The sequence below is a fragment of the Enoplosus armatus genome, chromosome 18, assembly GCF_043641665.1.
Source record: "Enoplosus armatus isolate fEnoArm2 chromosome 18, fEnoArm2.hap1, whole genome shotgun sequence".
In the NCBI taxonomy this organism is placed as follows: Eukaryota; Metazoa; Chordata; class Actinopteri; order Centrarchiformes; family Enoplosidae; genus Enoplosus; species Enoplosus armatus.
Genome location: NC_092197.1, coordinates 11,472,058 through 11,495,607, shown reverse-complemented (window position 1 = coordinate 11,495,607; position 23,550 = coordinate 11,472,058). Strand labels below are relative to the sequence as shown.

General features: G+C 39.9%; 1 protein-coding gene across 1 annotated transcript; it reads left to right on the top strand.

Annotated features, from left to right (window-relative positions):
- The first annotated feature begins 849 nt into the window (after window positions 1-849).
- sppl3 (signal peptide peptidase 3) lies at window positions 850-21,514 on the top strand. Its single transcript, XM_070925181.1, has 11 exons — window positions 850-923; window positions 13,106-13,183; window positions 14,712-14,803; window positions 14,932-15,051; window positions 15,274-15,352; window positions 16,733-16,845; window positions 17,781-17,887; window positions 19,377-19,540; window positions 20,216-20,406; window positions 20,630-20,739; window positions 21,443-21,514. The coding sequence occupies exons 1-11, from the start codon at window positions 898-900 to the stop codon at window positions 21,512-21,514; spliced, it is 1,152 nt and encodes a 383-aa protein (XP_070781282.1). The 5' UTR covers window positions 850-897.
- The last annotated feature ends 2,036 nt before the right edge of the window (window positions 21,515-23,550 follow it).

The window sequence follows — 23,550 nt, the reverse complement described above, 5'->3', positions numbered from 1 at the left end:
GTGACAGACGCCTATTCATTACTAAACGAGTCTTTCTTTACAAAATAATAATTAAAAAGCCCTAAAGCATTATATACCATTCCTTACCAGTATTTACTTGTAATTTTTCTCACAATATGTTGTTTTTGTAACCCGTTTCTCACCTTAATAATGAATTGAATTTGTCTAATATTGAGGGGTTGTCCGTTTTTCAGTATTTTGTCAATAATTAAAATTATGTTTCGCGATTATATCAAATGATTATTATTTAAATGTCGCAATGTACGACCATAAATTACATTTTAAAATCGACGTTATGCTCCAGGCTATAGGTTGTAGGTGTGTGTGACAGGCTGCAATGCTGCCAGCTGAAGGGAAACCATTGCAAGCATTCTCGGTGCACAGGAGCGTTTCAGTGCACGTCCTACTTGTAAAGCTCTACAGCAGGGCGATTTTGCGCGTTCCCGTGACTCTCGCCATAGAAAACAAAGCTGAACGTCTTCTATAACAGCTAGGGGTGCAGACTTGAGGAATATCCGAATTTATCCTGGATACATCATGCTGAATATGGATTTACAGGGGGTTTAGCATCGTTGGAGACCAAGCCTTCTCGGCTGGGGTGACGGCAGGACATTAGCGAAACTGACGAAAATAACATCAGTGTGTTTTTTTTCTCGGGGTGCTTTGTCTTGTCCACCTAACGATAGCAAACCATCATTCCCATTTCAATTGCAACACATTCAGCTAGTGATTACTAGCTGCTGCCGGGATGTATCATCATGTTGTCACCTAAAAGTAACTGCTAGGACGTCGGATTGTGAAGGATAAGCAGAAAACCTCTCTCGAGGTTCTTACGGGTTGTCACCGGGACCTGAATCTGTGTTAGCCACAGTCGCGGAACCCACTGTTTTCGGCGATATGGCGGAGCAGGGCTACACATCTTGGTGAGTGCGCACAGGCATCGCGCTACCGATTAGTAGCAGCTACCTAAGGTTAGCTGCTGGTCCTGCCGAGCGTGATTGATATAGGTCACTAAACCAATGAATTACATTTCTGACAATTCACGGTAATACTTGGCTCTTCACACCTACGCATTCAGATGGATTTGTCACCGTCTAGAAAACATAATGTCACTCATACAAATATTTTTTCCTGAAGCTCTGATATTGCTAACTGCTAACTTGAGCTGGCTGGTTAGCTAGCAGCGGCTAATCAGCTCCACCAGCTGATGCTGTGCTAACGCTACCCAGCTTCGCTCAATTCTAATGGTGCTATTGTGAACGAGTGCTAAAGAGCTAGCTGCCTAGCTAACGGCTTGATAAGCGCATTGGGTTAGCCAGTTGGTGAATGACTCTTTCGGTCATATTATCAGCGCTTGCTTTGTGAAAACTGTAATTTGGCGCAATAAGCACGACGTTATATGACAGTGTCATGTAGATTAGTGGACGTTAGCTGTGCTAACAATTTGGCGTTAGCTGATTAGATAGCATTCTTCGTCGACCCGCTGCACACAATAACAAAGGTTCTGCCGTAGAGCTAAGCTAGCTAACTGGCATCGCAGTCATGTCCCAAAATGCCAGTTTCAGGGTGAGCTTGGCATTATGACACACGACAGGTTGTCACAAATCATATTTTCAGAATTGTGAGGTATATACACTTGAAGCCAGGTTAACGTTATAGTTGAATTTTAGTACTTGGTGAAGAATAGATTAAACGAAGCCAGACAGAGATGATGTGATCACTGAAATGCGTTGTCCCCATGAATGAAAATGACCTGACATTTGTTGAGGCCTAGCTAATTAATGCAGGCTAAATTATGCTTGTTTGATCCCAGAAATACGGGTTGAGTGTTTGTAATGATCCTTTATAGAACAGCATCCTCTTGTATATGAATAGTGCAAACCAATGACTCTCCAAGTGCAGACTAGGTTCATTGAATGGTAGAGGTCCACATACATGCTGTGTTTATATCTTATGGGTTTGTCTAACTATAATTTAATGTGATAATTTTTGTGAGTTTTTTTCTGGAAATGCCCATCTTTATAGTCTTTTGACATTAATTGTGTGACTTTTATCAGTTTGAGATCAGTTAGCAGAAGCCTTTCCTGCTATTAGAATATTTGTAAACACACAACTTTTTTTAATTTGGTCGATAGAGTGGCATAGTGTTGTTGTAGTTATAGTCATGGTCATTGTAGTCATAAACATTATGTCACAAAGCTGCACAGTTTGGCAAATTGCTTACAGGAGGAGAAGGAATTCCAACCACTGCAGAATTTGTAGGATTAGGCCAGAGATCTCTCATCAACACAGACTTTTCACATTTATGAACTGTTGTTCGTTAACGATGTATTCGTCATCCCAGTCATCTGGCATTTTGAAACAGAAGTTCAGATTTTTCTTTATTTTAAATTTGACCTGCATTCTGTAAGGTTAGGAGGGTCATGTTATGACATCCATTTTTACTATCAATATTCAGCATGTAGGGAACGGCAGTAGTTTTATCAGGGACATGCATTGTTGTGGAAAATTCCATCTAATGGGTTTTATTTTTTTCCCCACAGAGTTCCACTTTAATACTTATTTAGTAATGTTCATTTTGGGGGGGTTGTACTTTTTGAGAGGCTCAGTGTCGTAGGTGGTTACTAGAAAACCGTTGACCGTCTCATAGACACTTACAAAAGTTTTATGTTTTACATGTAATGTGAAGACTGAAACTAGTAACTTAGCTTATTTTTGCTTTTAGCTTGTTGAGGATTGAGTACAAACCAAAAGGGCTCTGCCTAAAATCCAAAACAGGGTTGATTTAATATTAATTTTATGTTTTAGATTTTAACATTACAAAAGTTTGCTTCTTTACAGTGATGGATTGGTAGACATTTCAAATGACCAGAGGACAAATACACAAATACTTGCAGTCTAAGGTGCCATTTACATCTGTAATAACACGTGATCAGTATCTGGATATCTTGATAATGACTTTGCATTCTGCCTATAGTGTGACTGGATGTCAATATGCAAATTAGTTTGGTGGACTTCAACAAACATGGCGTGTCTGAGGTAAAGGGGAGTTATGCTACTTTTTATGAGGGGAGACTTTCTAGCTACTGTTGCTGCTTGTAGATCTTTGCCGGGCTTGCTTAAGATGCGATTGCATATTGACCACAATATGTTCTGCATGCATTTACACCTGGAATTAACATGTGTCTTTTTCTGATCCAAATAGTGTATCCAGATACTAGGGTTGTCACTTTTTATTCGAAATTAAAATATTCGTTCAAACGTGGCGGAAAAGTTAATATTCAAACTCTAATGACCTGTTCGAATTCATAATTTACGGTTAATAAGTGAACACACCATTTGACCTATTGTACACCCTATTGACCGATCAGTAAACTAAGCTAGTAATGTTATGTTGGTTGCTACGAAAATAGAGGACACTAGCAAGCAAAGCCGTCCTGAGCAGACAATCACAACACCAAAACATTTGAGAAGCAGTGGGTGGAAGTATTTTGGGTTGACTTTGTACAAAGCAGCTGTCTTACTTTAACAACAACAAATCTGCGGACTCACCTGCTAGCTTGCCACCCAAGGGAGGCAGTGGAGGAACCACAGACAAGCGGAGCAAAGTTAATAGAAAAAACAAAAATAATGTTGTCAATAGCATTCTAATTCATTTCAAATTCGTTCAATCACATGTTGATGCCAGGTGGAAATGGTGTCTAAAATACAAGATGTTTTGACTTTTTAATCCAAGTTTAACATGAAGGGAAACATGAAGGAAAATAACTAGCTTTCATCAACGAGATAATGCACCGTCCAGCAGCCCCAAAATGGTTTTATAGCTGTTGTAGCTTTCAGTCTTTGTGTTAAACTAGGCTAAACATGTCTTTGACCGCTCTTTGTATGGCGCACATATATGTTATATTATGATCAATCTTTTCATCAAACTCCTGTTGGGACAACAAGTGTATTTCTTCAAATGTTGATCTTTTCCTCTAAAATCACCCAACCCCAGCTAGAGAAATAAATGGGGCTTGAGAGTGTAGTTGCTTGTGTTACTATGCAAGCTGAGTAGAAAAACATTATTAAGGACAGTGACCATCTATTGCACCAGAAATGTCCTAAATATCATTGAAGGATGAATAATAAGTAAAGGTGGCTAAATAGTTGAAGCTAAATCAAAGCTTGTATTTTGTGCGCAGGCAAATGCTTTTAATTCTGCTTTGCAACCAAACTCACATTTGCTTTTACACTGCAGTGTGCAAAGACTCCAACCTGGTCAAATTATCGGCCATGGTTTTATACTAATGTGACACTACGTCACATCTTGAGCCATTGAATGCAGCCCCATGTCCTCATTACCTTGAAAGCAGAAATACAAACACCCACAAGGTTGTGACATACCTCTCGCATAATAATGTCTTCACAGTTCTGCTCTACGTGCATTTAAAGAAACAACTATTCATTTCAATACTAAAACCATCACATATAACCAACTACAGGTATAGATGATACAATTATTTGCATTAGTGGTGTTTGACTAAAGCAGGTCTTTGAAGTCATAGACCTCTAATAACCGTGTGTGTACAGACATTTGGTTTGGATGCATTTGCACGTTCTGTTCTGCTCAATTAGTTTTATAGCTACTATGTTGCTGCCTGGATAAATTGCTAATAAGTAAACCACAGCAAGCCCTGTTAAACCTTGTAACCAGCTGGCTAATGTACAGTGTTGAAGGTGTCTTGTTTGAAAGCTGGCAAGTAGTAGTTTGATGCCACTTTGAACAGGTTTCACAGCAGCAGGCAGCTTTGCAGCTTGCTTGATTCCTAACCATCGGTAGGTGACTTTATGTTACCATCACACTGGTGCATGTATTTGTTAAGGGACTTGTTTTCTCCTACTTTCTCTTCCTCATTTTCAATTTTGCAGCTTGTCAAATGCATGCAGTGAAAGTAAGAACTTTTCAACCATGACTTTTTTGGGTGAAATTGTGAAAGTAGTGCTTCCTGAAGTGCACACAGTGATATACAGTCATATACATATTAGGTAGGAGCAGCCTTATGCAGTTGTCATGAAGCATTTAATTTTTCATATCCATCCAGCAAATGTCAAATGCTGTGTGCCACTCTTCTTTGTATTTGTATCTGGGAGACATTGATCAGTCACTGCACTCGTTTGTGCCATCTTGTCAAAGCTTTTACTCTGCTAATTAGGAGTGAAAAAAGAAATAGTCTTTTATCATAAACATTTATATTTTGCCACTATTTGCTGTCACAGGGAGACCCAATATAGACATTGTAAAATATAGCTTCGTTCTGTGTAATTTCCATGCATAACTTTGGCTGTAGCCATTGTTTCTTGCCCAATTGTCGTGTGCCTTTGCTTTGGTTTAGCATCTCAGTTAAGGGCCAGAAGGTTCATTCTATATTATCTTCAAGCTGGTTGTAAGAGTGCATAAAACAAATGCCCCAATAACTTTTAGAATACAACTTAGAAAGACGAGGCTTTTCTGATGTGGAGAGTAACACATCGATACAGATAGTGTAAATTGGCTTTGATAAGAAGATGTCATTTGTGCAATTAAAGTAGCAGACAACATGAAGGCATCACCTTGCTTCATGACTAAGCCCTCAGTCTCGGTTTAATAAGATGAAAAATGACACCAAAGGGGAAAAACGATCATGGAGTTAAACCACTTTACCCACACATGCTATATTGAACACTGCAGCAACCACATCTATCGAACTGAAAGTCTAAAATTCTGTTGAGCAATATGTGCAGTGTTTCACACACATGCTGTAGGTTATTCTTGGCTGATGTTAGTTAAAAAGATTGTCTCTAAGTTTTGTTATAGCTTCTTATGGGCATTATTTTTGACATGTTATAGACAGTGTTGTAGTGGTATTTTTACTTGATAAATGACTTGCATTGTTCATCAACAAATTGCTAAATTGATTGTTTTAGCATGAATGTTTCACAGTTGATTCTGTAGATTGTACCAAGGATTGATTCTTAAGCATTGTGGTCCATGTGTGGAGAAAATATTTTGATTTTCAGTAACACACAGCGATCTGTATTTTTCAGTGTCACAAGCAAAAAGTGAGCATCATCGCAACGCCTTATTGAGGCTACCTGCTAAACTCATCACTGCAGCTTGTTTTTGCTGCCTTGCAAAATGTTTTAGGAGCTTATCGTGCTTCTTGGAAGTGTGGCTGAGGTTGTTGTGTTGTAGGTTTTTGTCTTTTCAACAGTGATCTTTAGTACTGGTAAAATTACCTTAGCTTAAGGGCATAAGCAGAGGTTATTGGCTAACTAGCTAGTGTCGATATATTTGCCATCAACAACAACAGACTTTCTTTCTCTGCAATCCCGTAACAAATCAGCCCTGTAGTAGAGAGTTTCTTTGACTCAGTCGATCCTATGTGCTGCCTGCCATTAGTCATCACTGTTATTACTAGACTACATACTGATAACATGGTGTCACCCACATCTGTGTAGCTGCCTGCTGTAGTGTATAACCAACAATTTTTGGACATTGTCCAGAAACCATTATTACGCTGATTTTTATCAAAACTTTTTATCTTAAGTATGACCTTTTTAATATTGCTATCAAATAATATAAATATATCATCATGCAGAAATGAGACGATAGCTGCAGGTTTTTCTTTTCCTTTTTTTAATAATACATTTAAGAAAAAAAACATCCTTCCTCAGGAAACATGGTTATTAAGATCTAATCTCAAAATCCTATTATTGAGACAATCCACAGTACAATCTAATTCAAGCTCGGCCTTTCTAGACACACACTGATGAACACAAAGTAGGTGATGTTGCAAATCTTGACTTCTGCACGTTTAAAATAAGCCTGTTTACATAATTACCGGTAATATCAAGGAGCCTTTGTAGTCTTTAGTAATGAGAATTTGAGGCACATCAAAGAAGAAAAATGACAGCAAGCAGTCCCATACTCACTTTTAGGTCTTCTGTTATAAACCGTATATTGTAACTATGTAGACACAACTAATCCTGCTGTATTCTCAGTTTGAATCTGACTGAAGCACCTGTTGTTGTGTCCCAAACAGAAGCACCACTTAAGGTTAGCCTTCCAAATTTTTATTTTGGAGAGACAGTACATTTTGAGCACTCGTGTGTGTGAGCTCTGAGAAAATTAACAAAATGATTAGATCTGGACTTCAGTCTTGATAAATGTGACCAGCAGCTAGTTTAGATCTGTCTTTTCCCTAAAATCTTCTAAAAATATCATTCTGCAGGGCGTCCTTGTGACTCTAAACTGAAGCGTGAACCCTGTAATTGTAATATCACGGACAAACCCAGGACCTTACATGCTCCTTATGTCAATCTTTTCTGTCCATTTCTATGTTGATCCCTTATCAACACTCGTCCGAACAATGGAAAAAGGCCACAGTAGGGTGTAAACACAAACCAGAGCTGCAATACAGGCGAGTTGTACTTATTTTCATGGAGGCAAAAAGGTCACCGTTGATCACAAATTACATTCTTGTTCCTGAAGGATGTAACCCATTACATCCATAATTGGATGAGAAAGTGGAGGCAGATAAATGTTAATTCCCAATTGGAGATCCAGCTGCAACTCCACCCAGTGGCTACTGTAAACGGGTGTGGATGATACTAAAGTTAATGTATATGCTAGGGGCTCACAATATTTCTGTTTGAGTAATCTATCTCCATGTGTATAATCTGGTGAGATAGTAGAGTAAGACATTATTTCTGGACAGTCAGTCTTAAATGTCCACGCCTCTCAGGGGCAGCATTTGCAAAAGTCTTCATTGTGGCCTGGTGACCTGGCCCTTAGTGGTCAAGTCATGCATGCAACTAGCTTGATGGAGGACGGTATTGGAATTGTGTTATTGAAAACCTAGTCTGTCAGGGAACAAGGACGTCTTATGGTACTTTGGGCTGCCGTCCAGCCTTCAACAGTCCGGGATTGTATTTTGTTTTTAAATGTTCCATTCATCTATCTCAACCCATGTTCTACAGGCTTCTGTGCGCAGAATTCAGACGAAGCAGTTCGATACTGGAATATGAATTAGGCCTCTGGTAGATTAAACTAGCTGTCTATCTGCTTGCTGTGTTGACAGTGAGGCAGTGACATCATTAGTGTCTGTGTGTAGAGGAACAAGGTCAGTTTCTTAATCACTTTCTAAATGCTTGAGGCCAAACTGACATTCAACCGGTTTAGATTATAATCTACGAAAAAGAAACACTTGCCTGAGTGGGGTGTCGTATTTGGATCAGCTATATTGTCAGACGTTTATTATGACCTACAACTTGGGTCAGGCCCCATTGTATTTACCATGTGACGTATTTGTAAAGATGATGCCTGCTGAGTGTGTTTTTCGGTCATTACATAGAGGCCTGTATTGGACAAACAAGACTGGGGCAAAGCTACATGATGCAGTATTGTCCCGGTGTCCTGTTTCCACAGTGAACTACATGTTACGCCTCCCCACCTCTACACCCTGTAGTCATTCCTGTGTTACTGAATGAATGAATGAATGAATGAAAGAGATGGTGGATTCTTGATTTTTTTTCTCCCTCAGTATCACAATGAAAACTATGCATTCATGTGTCACATGCGCACCAGAATGAAAAATGATTTGGAGCACTGAGCCTTTTTATGCAAGGGCTGCTCTCTCTGTCAGTACTTGGAAGAAAGCTAGTAATGCAGCCTGGCGATACTCAGAACTGAAACAGTATTCACTGCATGCCAGCAGAAAAGGGGTGATTCTAGTTGCAGGGCCTGATATTTCTACACATGAAATAGTACTTTCTTTAGTACCGTGTTTGCAGATATTATCCAAATGAATTAACCTTTTCTGACCGAACCAAAACGCTTTACCTCATGAGCCCTGTTCATAGTCTTTATTATGTTATCCTACATGTTCTTATCAATGTAATTTAAACAAAGATTTCATTTTTTTTTTTGGATTCCAACATATTGCGCTCCTTTGCTGGCATTGCCAGCACAAACTGAAATGCAGCCTGCATGATACAGTGTGTTGCAGAGGAAAACCATTTATATTCACTGTGTGTTTCTTCACTATAACAAAGTAAGGACTGAGTTGCTGGCTACAGTTGTAGAAGAGTGGGAGACTTTTTTGCCTTCAAAAAGATGACCCAGAGCTGTCTAAATCAAACTTTCATAAAAAAAAAAATAAAAAAAAATGCCAGAGTGCAGTAGTGGAAAAAATAGTACAAACTGTTACAGATGTTGATTCAACTCATTGGTTATTTTCGTGAACTGTCAGTGTTGGTGGTGGTCCACTTCTGTTTTGCTAATGTGGTTTTCCTGTGTGGAGTATCAGTCATCATGACTGGCCATTCTGTATACCAAAGATGTGTCTCCCTTTCTCTCATTTACTATCTTCAATATAATAAACACTCAATAACTGAGTGAGCAGTAAATTCAGCAATTAAACATTAATGAATGCAGCCAAACCAATACGTAACTTTTGAGGCAAATAAAAGAAATAACATAAGCAAATATTTGTGATAAGGATCCCTTAAATTAGTGGGACAGGGTTTGTATGGAGCGTGACATTGTACAGTTTAAAAATAAACTTTAAATTAAGCTTAAACTATGTAATAGTAACTATATCAAACATATCTTTGACACATATCTATGACATTTACTGCAGTGTCTTGTTACACATTGGCCAATATATTGATCGATGTAGCTGCAATCTAATATTGGCCTTTTTTTCCATTATCACAGACGGGTGTGATTTTGTATCTACAAAATGTGACGCATTGCATTGTGGGATTGTTGGCAAACGAGTATACATGCCATGGACACTGTTTTGTTATCCCATTGTGGCACGTTTTTAGGGTACTTCAATGAATTTGGACACTCAAATAAAATGGTGCACGGTCAATGTAGTGCACTAAATAGCAAAATAAGGAAGTGAATAGAGCTGATAAGCCGGGCAAATCGATATACTGATGGCTGTTAGATTGCAGTGTTGGATGCATTGGTGCCTGTTAAGACTCTGATGGAAATTTGGGGGAGCTAAAGTGCAGGCTAAGAACAGCTTTGATGCCTCTACACAGGTGGAGCAGTGATGATGATGATGATGATGATGATGATGACATTATTGGGGTCACTGGTATTGTTGTGCGTTTTTGTTTTCTAACTTCAGCCTGCATTCCTCACCCATGGCCAGAGAGTTTGACAGGACACAGACAGGTCCGGATTGGGGTCAAATCTGCACCTCTCAGCTCAAGGCAGGCACTTCACAATACCAGCCTTGTCTTTCCAGAAAAAGGCCTGCATTATAAGGTTGAATGTCAAGTCTACGCTATGTCAAGGCCCCAGATCACTGGGAACAATTTGGTGCTTAGACGCAGCATCAGCCTGCAAACTAGAAGCCTGATTACACATTTTGTCTGAACAGCAAGACTGACTTACCGCTGAAATTTTAGGATTAGCCCGATGTGTAATCTTACAGCCTCTTGTTTCAGAGAGCCCAGATCTGTTTGTTTGACTGATTAACAGACTAAAAAGGAGCCGGATAAGTAAAGTTTTTAAGCCATATTCAATCTTCATCAAGAAAGGCCAGAATTAAGATGCTAACCATCTTCAATCTAAAGTGTATGGATACTCTTTTTAACAGCAACCCTTAGCTGATGACTTGCATTATGGTGTCCTTCATCAGCTCCTCTTTATTTTGTCTAGTCTGTCTCACAAAACAATAACATGCACAGGGAGGATGTAGGTCAAGAGGTATTTCGGTTTTTACAGGGAAAATTCAGTTCTGTCTTTTTTGCTGTAGTTTCAGTAATGTCTACAGATTACATGCAGTGAGCTCAGACTAGTACGCTGTAATGTCGTGTTTGTCTGCTATACTAGAAAAGACAGATCTTCTTGCAGGAATGTCTTGCATGAACACCATAGTTTGCATTTTGGATCAGCACTATTGGCTGATTCATTTCAGTCTGCTCAGGCAATTTAACGCTCATGTTGAAATTTCATCTTCTGTTACGTTCAGGACAGAACATCTTGATAGTTTTTCATTGAGCATCTTGCATTTTAATATGCTGTATTACACAACTAATACATACATTTTGTATCATTTAATACTGATTATAATAAGAATAACTAGTATTAACTGTGAGCAAGTAGCTAAACATTATGAAATGCAAGGTGCTGTACAAAGACAGATGTAAAACAATACAACAAAAAACAAAACATACAGTACAACAATTATAAACATATTTTACAAAGTAACCTGCTTACAATGTGAGTTTTTTTATTTATGGGCTTTTTAGAAGTAACCATTATCTGATTTTTTTCAAATTATACATGAATCATATGCTCCCAAATTACATCAGTAGGCCTAATCAAAATGTAGAAGACCTGCACCACTGTTGAGCAGAGGCCACCTTCCTTTGTAGACACTTTCCAATGTACCGTATGGATCACATTTGCCTTATTGATTTTCATAATCGATCGCTTGCTTTTCCCCAGTTCTTTTTTTAAATGCAACAAAATTTGCAATTCTGATTTTTACTATCGAATTATTTCACTTTCCTTTCTTGTGTGTAATTATGAGGCCAACTGATCTCAGAGGAACAGAACATGTTCAGCTCTTTGCAAAACAGCAGCGCTTTCTCGTAGTGTGCAGTATCAGCGTGTTGTTGTCACATTGTATTAGATGTTCTCTTAGATGGTCCCAGTAAAGGGTTTAAATTTCTTCTAATCTCATAATTTTGATTACAGTGATAAAAGTCTGACAAATTAAACTGTTCAGACCCAGCTCCCCTTACAGACACAGTGCACATGTCAGTGGCAGGTGTATAAAATGGATATACCGCTTAGTTAGTTAACACTTGCTGTTGTATACATACTGTAGTTCTCAATCATAATTCCTGCTCCACCCCACATATCAGTTTTAGTTGTTGAAGCATTTTGCCTGTCTTCTTTGAAGGGGGAAATGTGACCCGTGTGTCTGCAGAGAGAAGAAGTGTTGATAAAATTGCCACAACCAATGCGAGCTTGTCGAAGTGCAGCATCTGAAATTACAGTTGGCATACTTGTATCCATTTTTTTATTTTCCACAGCATTTTTTGGGAGAGAACTGTGCAACCATGAGCTATTCTGATTTCAAACTGATGGGTTGTATGTCTGAATCGATTATAGAGTAGAATCCAGTAGGAAAACCACTTTTATTCCATGAGAAAGGGATACTTGCGCGATTTAGCACAATGTTAAACAAATCCAAGGGGTAGAATTTTCTGCCCTGCGTTTGAAGCTCAGATTTGTTTCTCTCATAATCCAAGTTAAAGTAGATGTGCTAGAGTCAGGTCCGTTCAGTCTATTTGCTTGTGTGCCGCAGTGGACATTTAGGTGCATTGTTATAGAATACTGTTGTATGATTACCTGACAACACATTTATCATTTATAATATTTAACGAAATGAGTTTGTCCTTTGGCTAAACCCCCACTATCACGCTTGGAGCATCATGTTGGGTAAAAATTGCTGAGGGCCAGATTTCTCTTTTAGCAGGTGAGGCTTATCAAACATTAAATTACATACAGAGAAAACATATAAGTTATCTGATGGATAACAAGAAGTCTCAACACATCAGATTGGGGATTGGACTCGAAATGAGTTTTAACTCACCTCAGCTTGTTATGAATCAGCAATGTGGTCAAAAGTAAAACAGTTGTGTTTTGGGGGGAATGGCAAGTCACAGTTACTGGCTTCAATACGATGTGTAAAAGATTTCAGTTAAGACTGTGGAAAAAAAAAGGGGAAGGAGTAGATTAACAAGGGTTTGAAGGCTTGGAGTGTTTCCATAATATCATTTGTGTATTTTAAGGCTGATTTACTTTTCTGCTGTTCGTTTGATGTTTATGGAAGTGACAACTTGTGTGTAGTAGTTGTTACAGCTAATCAATGTGATGTCAGTATGAAGACAGTTGTTATGGAAACTGTATTTTGGTTTAGCAGCTAAAACAGTGTACTTTTGTCTCGAGTATTACACAAAAGGTGATATGTCAGATACTGTTTTAATAGTTTCACTACATAGACGTCTGTATTGAGTCTCATGTTTGTATTCCTCTCTCTTTCTTTTTTAGGGCGTACTCCCTAGTTGACTCCAGCCAGGTGTCCACCTTCCTCATCTCCATCCTTCTCATCGTCTATGGCAGCTTCAGGTGAGTATCACTAAGTGAATAATCACTTCAGCTGTTAAGAGGAGAGTGGACAATGGCAAGAGCATGTCTTGTTTGCCACATGAGGAAGGACCTAAAACCCAAAAGTACGAGTCTTAAATAATAGTTAAAGTCACTTTTGCTGCGCCACATAATAAAAGCCACTCTTATGTTTTCATAAGCTTTTGCCCTCCATGGTCATGTAAGATTTTCCTATTTTAGGTCCCAGCCTGCAAGAATTTATGAACCTAAAGAAAATATGTTTTGTTTGGTTTCTTATGGTAAATATGTGAAAATGATGAATGGGTTTCTTCTAGTTAATGTAAGTGAAAAACACTAGTGGAGGCAGGCTCTGTCACAGTCCCAGTGTACCCGGTGTACTGTAGGCGTAATGGGATTTGGGTGCATTTTGTGTATCGAAAGAATCTACAGTCCTGCACCTAATGGTGTTTTGATTGATTTAGTTGCATTAGGATATTGACCAAAACACATTTGTTTTAGAGGAGTCTTATGATCGGGTAAATGGAGTTCATAGAGTTTGATTCTCAGGCTGAATTGAGAGGTATGTTTTGTTGATCCACCTGTTATTGGATTAAGATGCAGAATCAATCGGGTGTAAACTACTGTATATCTGCTTAAATGTGGGCTTTTGATGCAAACCGTCTTAATGTGTTAATATAACGAGGTAGAGAGGACGCTGCCAATATGATGCTCCATCCTTAGGATGGCAGGAGAACAACACATCAGACAAAAAATAATGTTTGGGGCACGTTATTGGGTGAAAATATGAGTAAATTGATGTCTAAGGGTTCTACTCTTAACGCTCTAAATTAGATGTTTCCAGTCGGACCTTTTTCCCAGCAGACATTTTGAGTTGTCATAGTCGGAAAAGCACAAGTGTTACTAATAACATTAACAATGGCTATAATGTTCTATTCAAGTGTCCCAGGAAGTCATGACAATGCGACTGTGAGGCAACATGCACAATACCAGGACCCTGAAACTGAAGCAGATAAATGAATTCCAGCCATAATTAATTTAATTATTTAGACATATTTACACACACATCTTTATGAGCATGTCTATGACTGACTGTGTTCAGGACTGTTGAAGTCTGATGTGAGCAGGAATAAATATATATTTTAAGATAAATATTTTATGGCTTGATGTGAGTGAGACTCTTTTTTTCAGGTTTCGGTATAGAGCCTCAGTTCAGCTCAAGTTCACGGACCTCCCACTCTCTGCAAAGTTTAGCCATCAATTCAACATTTCACCCAAACTTTTCAGACTGAATCAACAACAAAAAAAGAAAGGAAGATTTATTTTTTCAAACTCAAGAAAAAATTGAGTCATCTTCCATTGACAGAGACATTTAAATGCATAAGAGCCATCACTTCTCAGGAGTCGTAGTCTCTAAAACATTCACTCATATCAACAGTTTACACGCTTTTGCAATTCTGATTGTTGAGTCCAACTCACTCTCCTGCTCTCTGCCCCTTCCTCTCTGTCTCTCCCTCCCTCCCTCCTGCAGGTCATTAAACATGGATTGTGAGAATCAGGAGAAGGATAAAGATGGTAACCCCACGACAACAGGGGGTTTCAATAACAGCAACACAAACAACAGTGCGTGTTTCGGACATGGCAAGACCTGAAATATACAGACAAAATGTTTTTGTCTTTTACAAGTAATCGCTTATCATTTTTTTGTGTTTTGAAATCCTTCTCACTTTGATGTTTGTGTTGCTTTGCAGGTATTCAGACTATAGACTCCACACAGGCCCTTTTCCTGCCCATAGGAGCCTCTGTGTCTCTGCTAGTCATGTTCTTCTTCTTTGACTCTGTACAGGTGGTTTTCACCATCTGCACTGCAGGTAACTGTTGCTCTTGAACATCCATGCCTTGGAAGTACTATAACAAGGCTTTCACATTTCTGTTCAGTGGTTACACACTGGGGAAGGCCTCTTATCTGCGTTGATTATTGAAACTGGGAAGACCATTAGCTGCCCCATTACGCTGACAGAAAAGGACTGGAACAAGCAGTCTAGGTGTATTAGTCGTTTGGGCTCACTGCTGTGCTTTGTTCTTCTCCTCAGTTCTTGCAACAATTGCATTTGCATTCCTCTTGTTGCCAATGTGCCAGTATCTGACCAGACCCTGCTCCCCACAGAACAAGTAAGGAGACCATGTAGAGTCTTTGTGTCTTTGAATTTGTCGTTTTCCAAACTGCTCCATGCTGTTTTGTTTGTCTTCTACCAATATTTATAAAGCTCTGTGATTCAGCGTATTCATAAATCCACCTCTTTCTCGATTAAAACTGAACCTGTCTGCAATGCTTAATACTGGGAGGCAGTAGGAAATATATTTTGTTCTTTGGGTGCACTAGGCCTTTAACATGTATCATGTATCTCACTTACTGCGTACAAATAATTTTGAATAGCCTCTGGGCTCGGCTGTTTCAGTCTCAAGCCATAGTAAAGCACAAAGAATCACCAGCAACACAACCCACCTACTCAATAACCAATATGAACACCTCCTCTCTAGTTACAGATTCAGAGCCTCCTATCTGGTTTCAGTAAACCTTCGTCTGCTTTACAGAGCCAGTAATAATGTAATCACTAACTAATGTTAGTGTTAACATTTGTTTTTAATAATTATTTCAGTGTTCTCTTATATTGGTCAATATTACCTTGGGGATAATGACACTGATCCTAGATCAGCAGTTGAATGCAACCTTTGCCTCAAGTTTATTTGAATGCATTCGTATTAGTTATACTGCAGGGGAGAACAGGGTGAACACTAATAATGGAATCCTAAAGTGTTCATTTATGCGGTCTATCGTTTGCTATAGTCCTTAAAACTCAGTGTTGTCCCGTTGTCTTCTGCTTTCTCCTAAAAGTCATCAGAAACGAGCATTTGGTCGCTTTTTTATTTTATTTTATTTTAAAAACCCTCCCCGGGCCCCTCTAGCAGGTCTGTGTATTTCTCTGCTCACCTGATTGACCCCTAACCAGTTTGCATGCCCGTCATTGTTTAGGTTATATCTCAAATACAGGCTGCACAGTCTACATTTAGCATATTTATCATTCATGCATCCCAGGCCCCTTGTTATTTCCCGTCTGCCTTGTTCATATAGCCACACACGTGTCTCTGCTGGCCAGATCACAAATCTGATTGCGAGCCGTCTTGCAAATCAGGGTCGGTGTCACTCCAGTCCAGAAGGAGTCCTGAAGCTGTTTGGTAACCAAACAAAAACTCCAGAAGAAGAATGACTTCTGCACTTTAGAGTTTAGCTAGCTAGCATCTATGCATAAACTACTCAAGTACATGGAAGAATCGTTTTTATGAATTACTAATAACTCTCGCTCCGCTCCCTCACCTACACAGATCAACGCTCTCTCACACTAGTTGTTCTTTGCACTAAGTATGCAAATATTGCTCAAGGCTAAAATACAGTGTATCAGCCTATAATTGTTTACTGTATGTGTCATGCTTTCTTATGAATAGTTCTGTGTGATTTAGACAAGAGTGTCTCTTATTTGTCTTATTTTACAGGATTTCTTTTGGCTGCTGTGGGCGTTTCACTCTGGCTGAGCTCCTGTCCTTCTCCCTCTCCGTTATGTTGGTGCTCATCTGGGTGCTGACTGGACACTGGCTTCTCATGGACGGTGCGTCTTTCTGTCATGACTGTAGTGTCAGTGTCTCTCCATTCACCAGAATTCACAGATAATAGTCCTGCAGCGGGTTGTGTACCATGAGGATCCAGAGATGAGAAATATCAGCACATAATGGTCATACTTATTAGACAATGAACTGAAGTGGTTTTGGAGAGGTTTTGTTAGCATAGCTGCTAATGTTAATGCTACAAAGTAGAAGAAATTAGTTCAGCCATTCCAATCTTCAATGTCTGGACAAAATTAAGTTTTCTTTATCTCCTGGGGAAGAAGGAACTTGACATGACTCGCACAATATGACGCTTTAGCAACACTATTTCCAGGCTCTTACTGCAGTGTGCTGCATGCTAATACAGAGAGAATACACTCACATTAGTGAAGTGCTATATAAAACACTGCAAACTGGTCTTGATCAAAGTTGGTATTTTAGTGAAACACTGACGAAGCAGAGAAAAGCGTGTGGGTGTGTGCTCTTCTTTTATTTGACCCAGTTGACTTCAATAATTTGAAGCATATTTTGGCAGTTAACTTAAGTAATGTGGACAACGCAGTGCCCTCCGTCACCATCACACTTGGTTAGAATAAATGCAACAATATACACACTACAATTAACATGTGAAATGCAGCCATTATAATAAACGAATAGTTTTATTGACACAAATCTTCTGTGCATGAAAACCCTGCCATGTTTAAACTCAACTCCAGCTGGTGTCTTATCAGGTCACACCTCATGCACCCAAAAGTGAATTAGGACATGAGCAGAGACATTTCATCAGAATAGTGTGACGAATTAATTAGGCCTGTGTGCACAGTAATTAATGTTTCTTAAATAAATTTGCTAAAATCAGTTCCCATATTGCTATTTCAGCTCATTTCCGCTAAAACGTGAAACTGTGTTTTTAATGATCTTGTGTGTTTCCTCCCCGCAGCTTTAGCCATGGGCTTGTGTGTCGCCATGATAGCCTTCGTACGGCTTCCCAGTCTGAAGGTGTCTTGCCTGCTGCTGTCAGGACTGCTCATTTATGACGTGTTCTGGGTAAGATACGCTCCCATCCAAAACTTCACCCCCATCACAGCTGACATACAACTCACTGTCATGAGATGCAGCAAACAGACTGTATATACAAGGACACACTCATTTAAAAAATGTCCACAGTTATTACCCCTCTATCCAACTTTATACAAAACAGTAATGACTCAGCTTGTGAAAGCCCTTACATTCTATCTCTTTGCCAGCTACGTTATTTGCTGCTTAGGATGTGATGCATTTTACGTTTTCCAGCAGCAGTGTGTTTGGAAGAAACTGGGTAGTTAGCATTGACGCTGAGAGCCACCTACAAAATTCAACCTTCAGAAACAGAAATGAACCAGAAGAGGAAGGCAAGCATGCTAGAAAGGACTGCAGGTGTCTCTCTGAGCCAAAACTAGGATGAACGTCACTATTTCCTCTTGATAAATTAAAAACGTTTATGTCTCCTTTTACCGCCACTGGTGGATTTAGGTGTGGTTTTATCAGCACTATCTGGCATTGTCCCTTCTTTTGGATCAGCGCCTGCAGTGGCCACTTAACAGCTCCAGTGTCATCAAAGTCAAGGGGAGCCAGTATCTCATGAATGATGATTTTATTATGATGCATCAGTAGGTTAGTGAGTGACAGAGGCGGGAAGGCATGATCTTATCTGAGTTGTTTGATGAACTGCAGTGTGTATTTTCCATTATTTAATTAAACCACTGAACATCAGCAGATTAGATCTCAATCTGAGGGTAGTTGAGCTCAGGGGGATCTATGCGCACCTGGCTGCTTTCGATGTATTATCTGTTTCATTCAGATAATAGGTTTGCTCAAATAGTTGCTGCCGTTACTTCTTACAAAAGATTAAAGATGAGTAACATTGTCGCTTGAAGAAGGAAAAAACGCCTACGAGAAATGTTTCACTTCCTTTCACAAAGAAATGCCACATTTAACATTTAACTTTAAACAAATGTTCTGCACACAAAGTCAAACAGAGCCAATCATAACGGACACTGCACAACAAACTGCCTCTGGTGATGTTCCACCAGTGAGCACATTTTCATTCAGAAGCTCTCATCTTTACCATATTGGACGCCTAGCAACCTGCCGGCACACCACTGCCTTCAGTGTTATTTCCCCACTGACAGTGGCCATTTGTGTTCACAATAAAGTTATAACAGACAAACCTCAGATGAATAGGATAAGTGATTGAGTCTACTTGGATATAAATCAGGTGTACAGGCAATGTAACGGCAAATTGCAGCAGCAGAACATTTGGTGATTTATAATCTAGAGCTGAAACTATCAATGTGAAATAAATATATTTATAATTAATCAAGTTATTCAAATCTGGCTACATCTTCTCAGAAATGAGGGTTTCTTTCTTTTCTTCATGTGATTATATATTGAATAGTTTGGAGTTTGATGACAGTTGGTCAGACCAGATATTGGGCTCTGGTAAAGTGGAATGTGACTTTGTCATCATGACTAAAATCCTCCTGTTTCCCTCCAGGTGTTCTTCTCAGCCTACATCTTCAATAGTAATGTGATGGTCAAAGTTGCCACCCAACCTGCTGAAAATCCCATAGATGTTCTGTCCAGGAAGCTCCACTTGGGGCCGGGGATGGGCCGTGACGTCCCCCGTCTCTCCTTACCTGGCAAACTGGTTTTTCCCAGGTAAGACTGGTGTAGCCAATGCTGTGTGTGTGATATTTACACATTCACTCAGGATACAGGACTCAAAACGTTCAGACATTTATAGTCAGCAGAGGACTGAACGATTTTGGTGATCCCCTGACTTTTCATCTAGGGCCACAAACAGGTCAAAATGTCCATTTATTCCCTAACGTAATGGATCATGCTCGATCAGAACTGTAGTGGGAAAATACAACACATCCCTGAAATTCCCACGACAAGAACTAGTTCGTTGTTGTCTGAGCCAAGTAAAGCTGACAGAATACAGCGCAATGATAAAGGATACTATAGATTTAAACCAACTCAAACAATGTATAGCTGAGCCTGAGAAGCTGAGTCTTGCATAAAATGCTCACTGCACAGAGGATTTTCTTTTTTCTGGTGTCACCCTCAGGCCCCACTAGTTGTTTCTCCATTTTTCATCCATCCAACAATTTTGTTTTCTGCTGTAATGAGCTTTACAGCCTCACAGGGCGGCGAGCATAGCTGTAAACCTTTTGTTCAGATTTGACATCTGATCAGGACCTGCATTTGGTAAAGAAACAAGTAGTGGAATACAAATACTTTTGTTGTACACGACTCAGTAGTGTACATGTTTCCAGTGTTTCTGTGTTTTGCCATTCCAAACGTATATCTATTTCTTTCCCATCCGTGCAGTTCCACAGGAAGCCACTTCTCAATGCTGGGAATAGGAGACATCGTGATGCCGGGGCTGCTGTTGTGCTTCGTCCTGCGCTACGACAACTACAAGAAGCAAGCAAACGGGGAAGTCCCAGGGCCTGGTAACATGTCCGGACGCATGCAGCGAGTCTCCTATTTCCACTGCACTCTCATCGGATACTTTGTGGGTAAGCAAGCAATCGATGGACAGATGGATGTAAAAGGTCAAGGGTTTTATTGTTTCAGCGTTAGTATATTTGGAGGTGATAGATGTAGTCTTGAAGCAGGCTATAATCTTTCAGAAAGTTAACTTTGAATGTCAAGCTTCCCATCTTTTCTCTTTCAGGGTTCTTGAGCGCACTTTTTAAAGCATTTGTTATGTGATTGATGATGATGTGACTGTGTGTTCAGGTCTGCTGACTGCCACTGTGGCCTCCAGGATCCATCGTGCTGCTCAGCCCGCTCTGCTCTACCTGGTGCCCTTCACCCTGCTGCCTCTGCTCACTATGGCCTACCTGAAGGTACGCTGGCTGGATGTTACAGCAACAGTCACTTATTTACAAGACATGAAAATTCAGCTGTGGCAGTTTGCATTTCCTACTTACAAGGGTTACGTTTTTCTTTACAACTGTAGAACTTAAGCAAAAACTCAAGCAAAGGACATCTTAACTGTTCCTTGCCAAAAAGGAGAGCAGGATAAAAATTACAGCTGGATTCCACCTGCAGTTTCTTTCAACAGTGCAGTTTATCTTATTGTTGACTAATTCACACATACTTTCAATTAATGGTCACACATCCTGTTGATTTTCTTCTGACGAAGATGTTTCATGTAATAAAATGGTCATAAATTGTGGAATTCAGAACACAGCAGATGAATATTAATATAAAAAGTGGCTCCTTTGGGAATGTGTTTCATTACTTTCCTGATCTCACAGCTTAGCCTTTTTTTTTCCTTTTATTTTTAGATGAGGCAGTCGAGTCACTAGACAGCCAGTCATCAGTGACCTATTGTCCGATGAATAATTATTCAGGGAATTTTAGAAAGCTAAAAACAAAGTTTGCGGCAAGTAGAATGAAAGACAGTGTGCACAGGAGCATGAATGGTAGAGAGTTAGTTATTTTTACTTCAATAAAAAGTGGAACAAAAGTTTTGTTGGCTGATGATGCATCAGGAAACATTTGATTCAACACTCATGACTCCAAACTGGTGTCTCTGGCCCACAGGGGGATTTGCGGCGCATGTGGTCCGAGCCCTTCCATACCAAGACCAGCAGCTCCCGCTTCCTGGAGGTATGATGCACCCTGGGACAAACGACCAGCACGGGGAGGACTGCGGATCCTTTACCTTAATTAGAGGGAAGGAGAGAGGGCGCACTCACAGTGAGGCCATGTTGTCATCACTTGTTCATGCTTTCCGCCAATCTTCTGTGAAAACCCTCAGAAGGACACCAGTGTGTGGATCACAACGCCCCAACACGACTCATCTTTGGTCCCTGCATCCCGTTTCATCTCCGCTTCCTCTTTTTCTGTTTGTTTCCTCTTCATTATAGCACATCCTGTCTATGCTGTTTTTGTTCTGGCCCCCTTGCCTCTCTTTTTTTCCTCTTTCCCCTCTTCTATAGTTGGTCTCATTTGCCACTTCCCGTTCCATTCGTCAGGCCTCTTGTGTCTGCGTTTTCCTTCTTTCTCTGCGTCTTTAATTTTCTCTGCATCTCTGTTTGTCACCGACTCAGATGAACTCGAGGGCCAGGCCTCCTCCCCTTTTTGTGGACTTAGGGTTGTGAGACACGGCTGGGGTTTATATATATTTTTTTAGCATTGTCGTGGTCATTATTATTATTAATATTATTATTATGGAACGATTTAAACAAACTGAGAAGAGGCGGAGTGTTGCAGTGGCACAGGACAGTCCTCGGGAGCAGCGACACAGTAAAGGAGAAGAGTCTTCCCCCTCCATCCGTCTCCCTCTTTCTCCCCTGCTTCCTTCATCTGTCCCATCACCCCCACCACAATGGCTTCCTCCCAGTGCTCCCGCCCCTCCTCCAACACTCCCTGTGAGCCCCACCCTCCTCTCTGTTCATCTGCTGTCCCCATTCCCCGCCCTCACAGATAACTATGTATTTTATTTAGAAAAGTTTTATTCTTGGCATATACAGAAATGATGCATTATAAATTGTTAAGCTGCCCCCAGCGTTTGAGGGGCCGCTTCTATTTGTATATATGTGTATTTGCGGTATCTTGAGTTTGTATTTGTGTTCGGGAGCATGTTGAATAGGGTGGGAAACTGACGCCAGCCAACAGCCGAATTTTGGTCAATTTTTGGCTTCCAGTTGTGTCGAGTCGACTGGTGAGCATCCATCATTAGAGGTTGTTTTCTAAAGTTTGTTGGCTTGTGTAATAGAAATGTAGCTGATGGATTTTTTTTTTTGGGGGGGGAAAAAAAACATCTGCAGCGGTGGCTTGTTGATAAAAAAACGTTAGTTTCCTGCTCTAGTGTTAATGTGTGTGTGTGTGTGTGTGTGTGTGTGTGTGTCTGGGAGAGCGAAGAGTGAACGGTTGTTTTACTTGGTTTTAATTTGAAATCATGAACATGTTAAAAACCGTGACAATAGTCAGGTTTCCATTGAGCTGGGCGTGTTGGATCAAACTGTCATCAACACATGACATGTCTAATGGAAACAGTTTGTGTCTAACTTGTAAAAAACGTACAGAAAACCCAACAGAGGGTCAAGTTTCTTTTTATCAGTCTTTCTGCGGACAGTTGGCAATGTAAACAGTGTTTTTTTTTTTTTTTTCAAATAAATGAATGTTGAATTAATTTTAAGGTATACTATGTTACTTCTCATCCTGAAACCACATCATACATCATGCTGGGTTTTGTACAGAGTTTCTCTGGTGCACATCCTAAGTGTGCACCTTATTTAATGGCAACAAGGAAACACTAAATGCATCTTATTTCAGCTTTCACAAGTCTATAAATGTCATGAGCATGATGATATCAGATCAGTTTTTATATGTTTTGACAAAAGACAAAAGTCAGTGGAGCAGCACAACAGCACATCTCATCTGAACTTTGTAAATGTCAGTGTTTCACCTCAGTCGATGAAGACCTGACTATTGTGAAGGTTTGGACTCAAAGCCTGGAGATGAGGGTCAGTGGGATATGAAGACGTACTGTGGTTAGATTCACACGTAGTTAGAGATAAAGGGTTTCTCTGGGTTGACGGTTAAGTGTGTGTGCGTGTGTGTGTGTGTGTGTGTGATCAAATAACAAAGTCTGTTTGGACCTAGGGAGGAGAGAAAGTTAAGCCCTTGAGAAACTGAAAATGGAA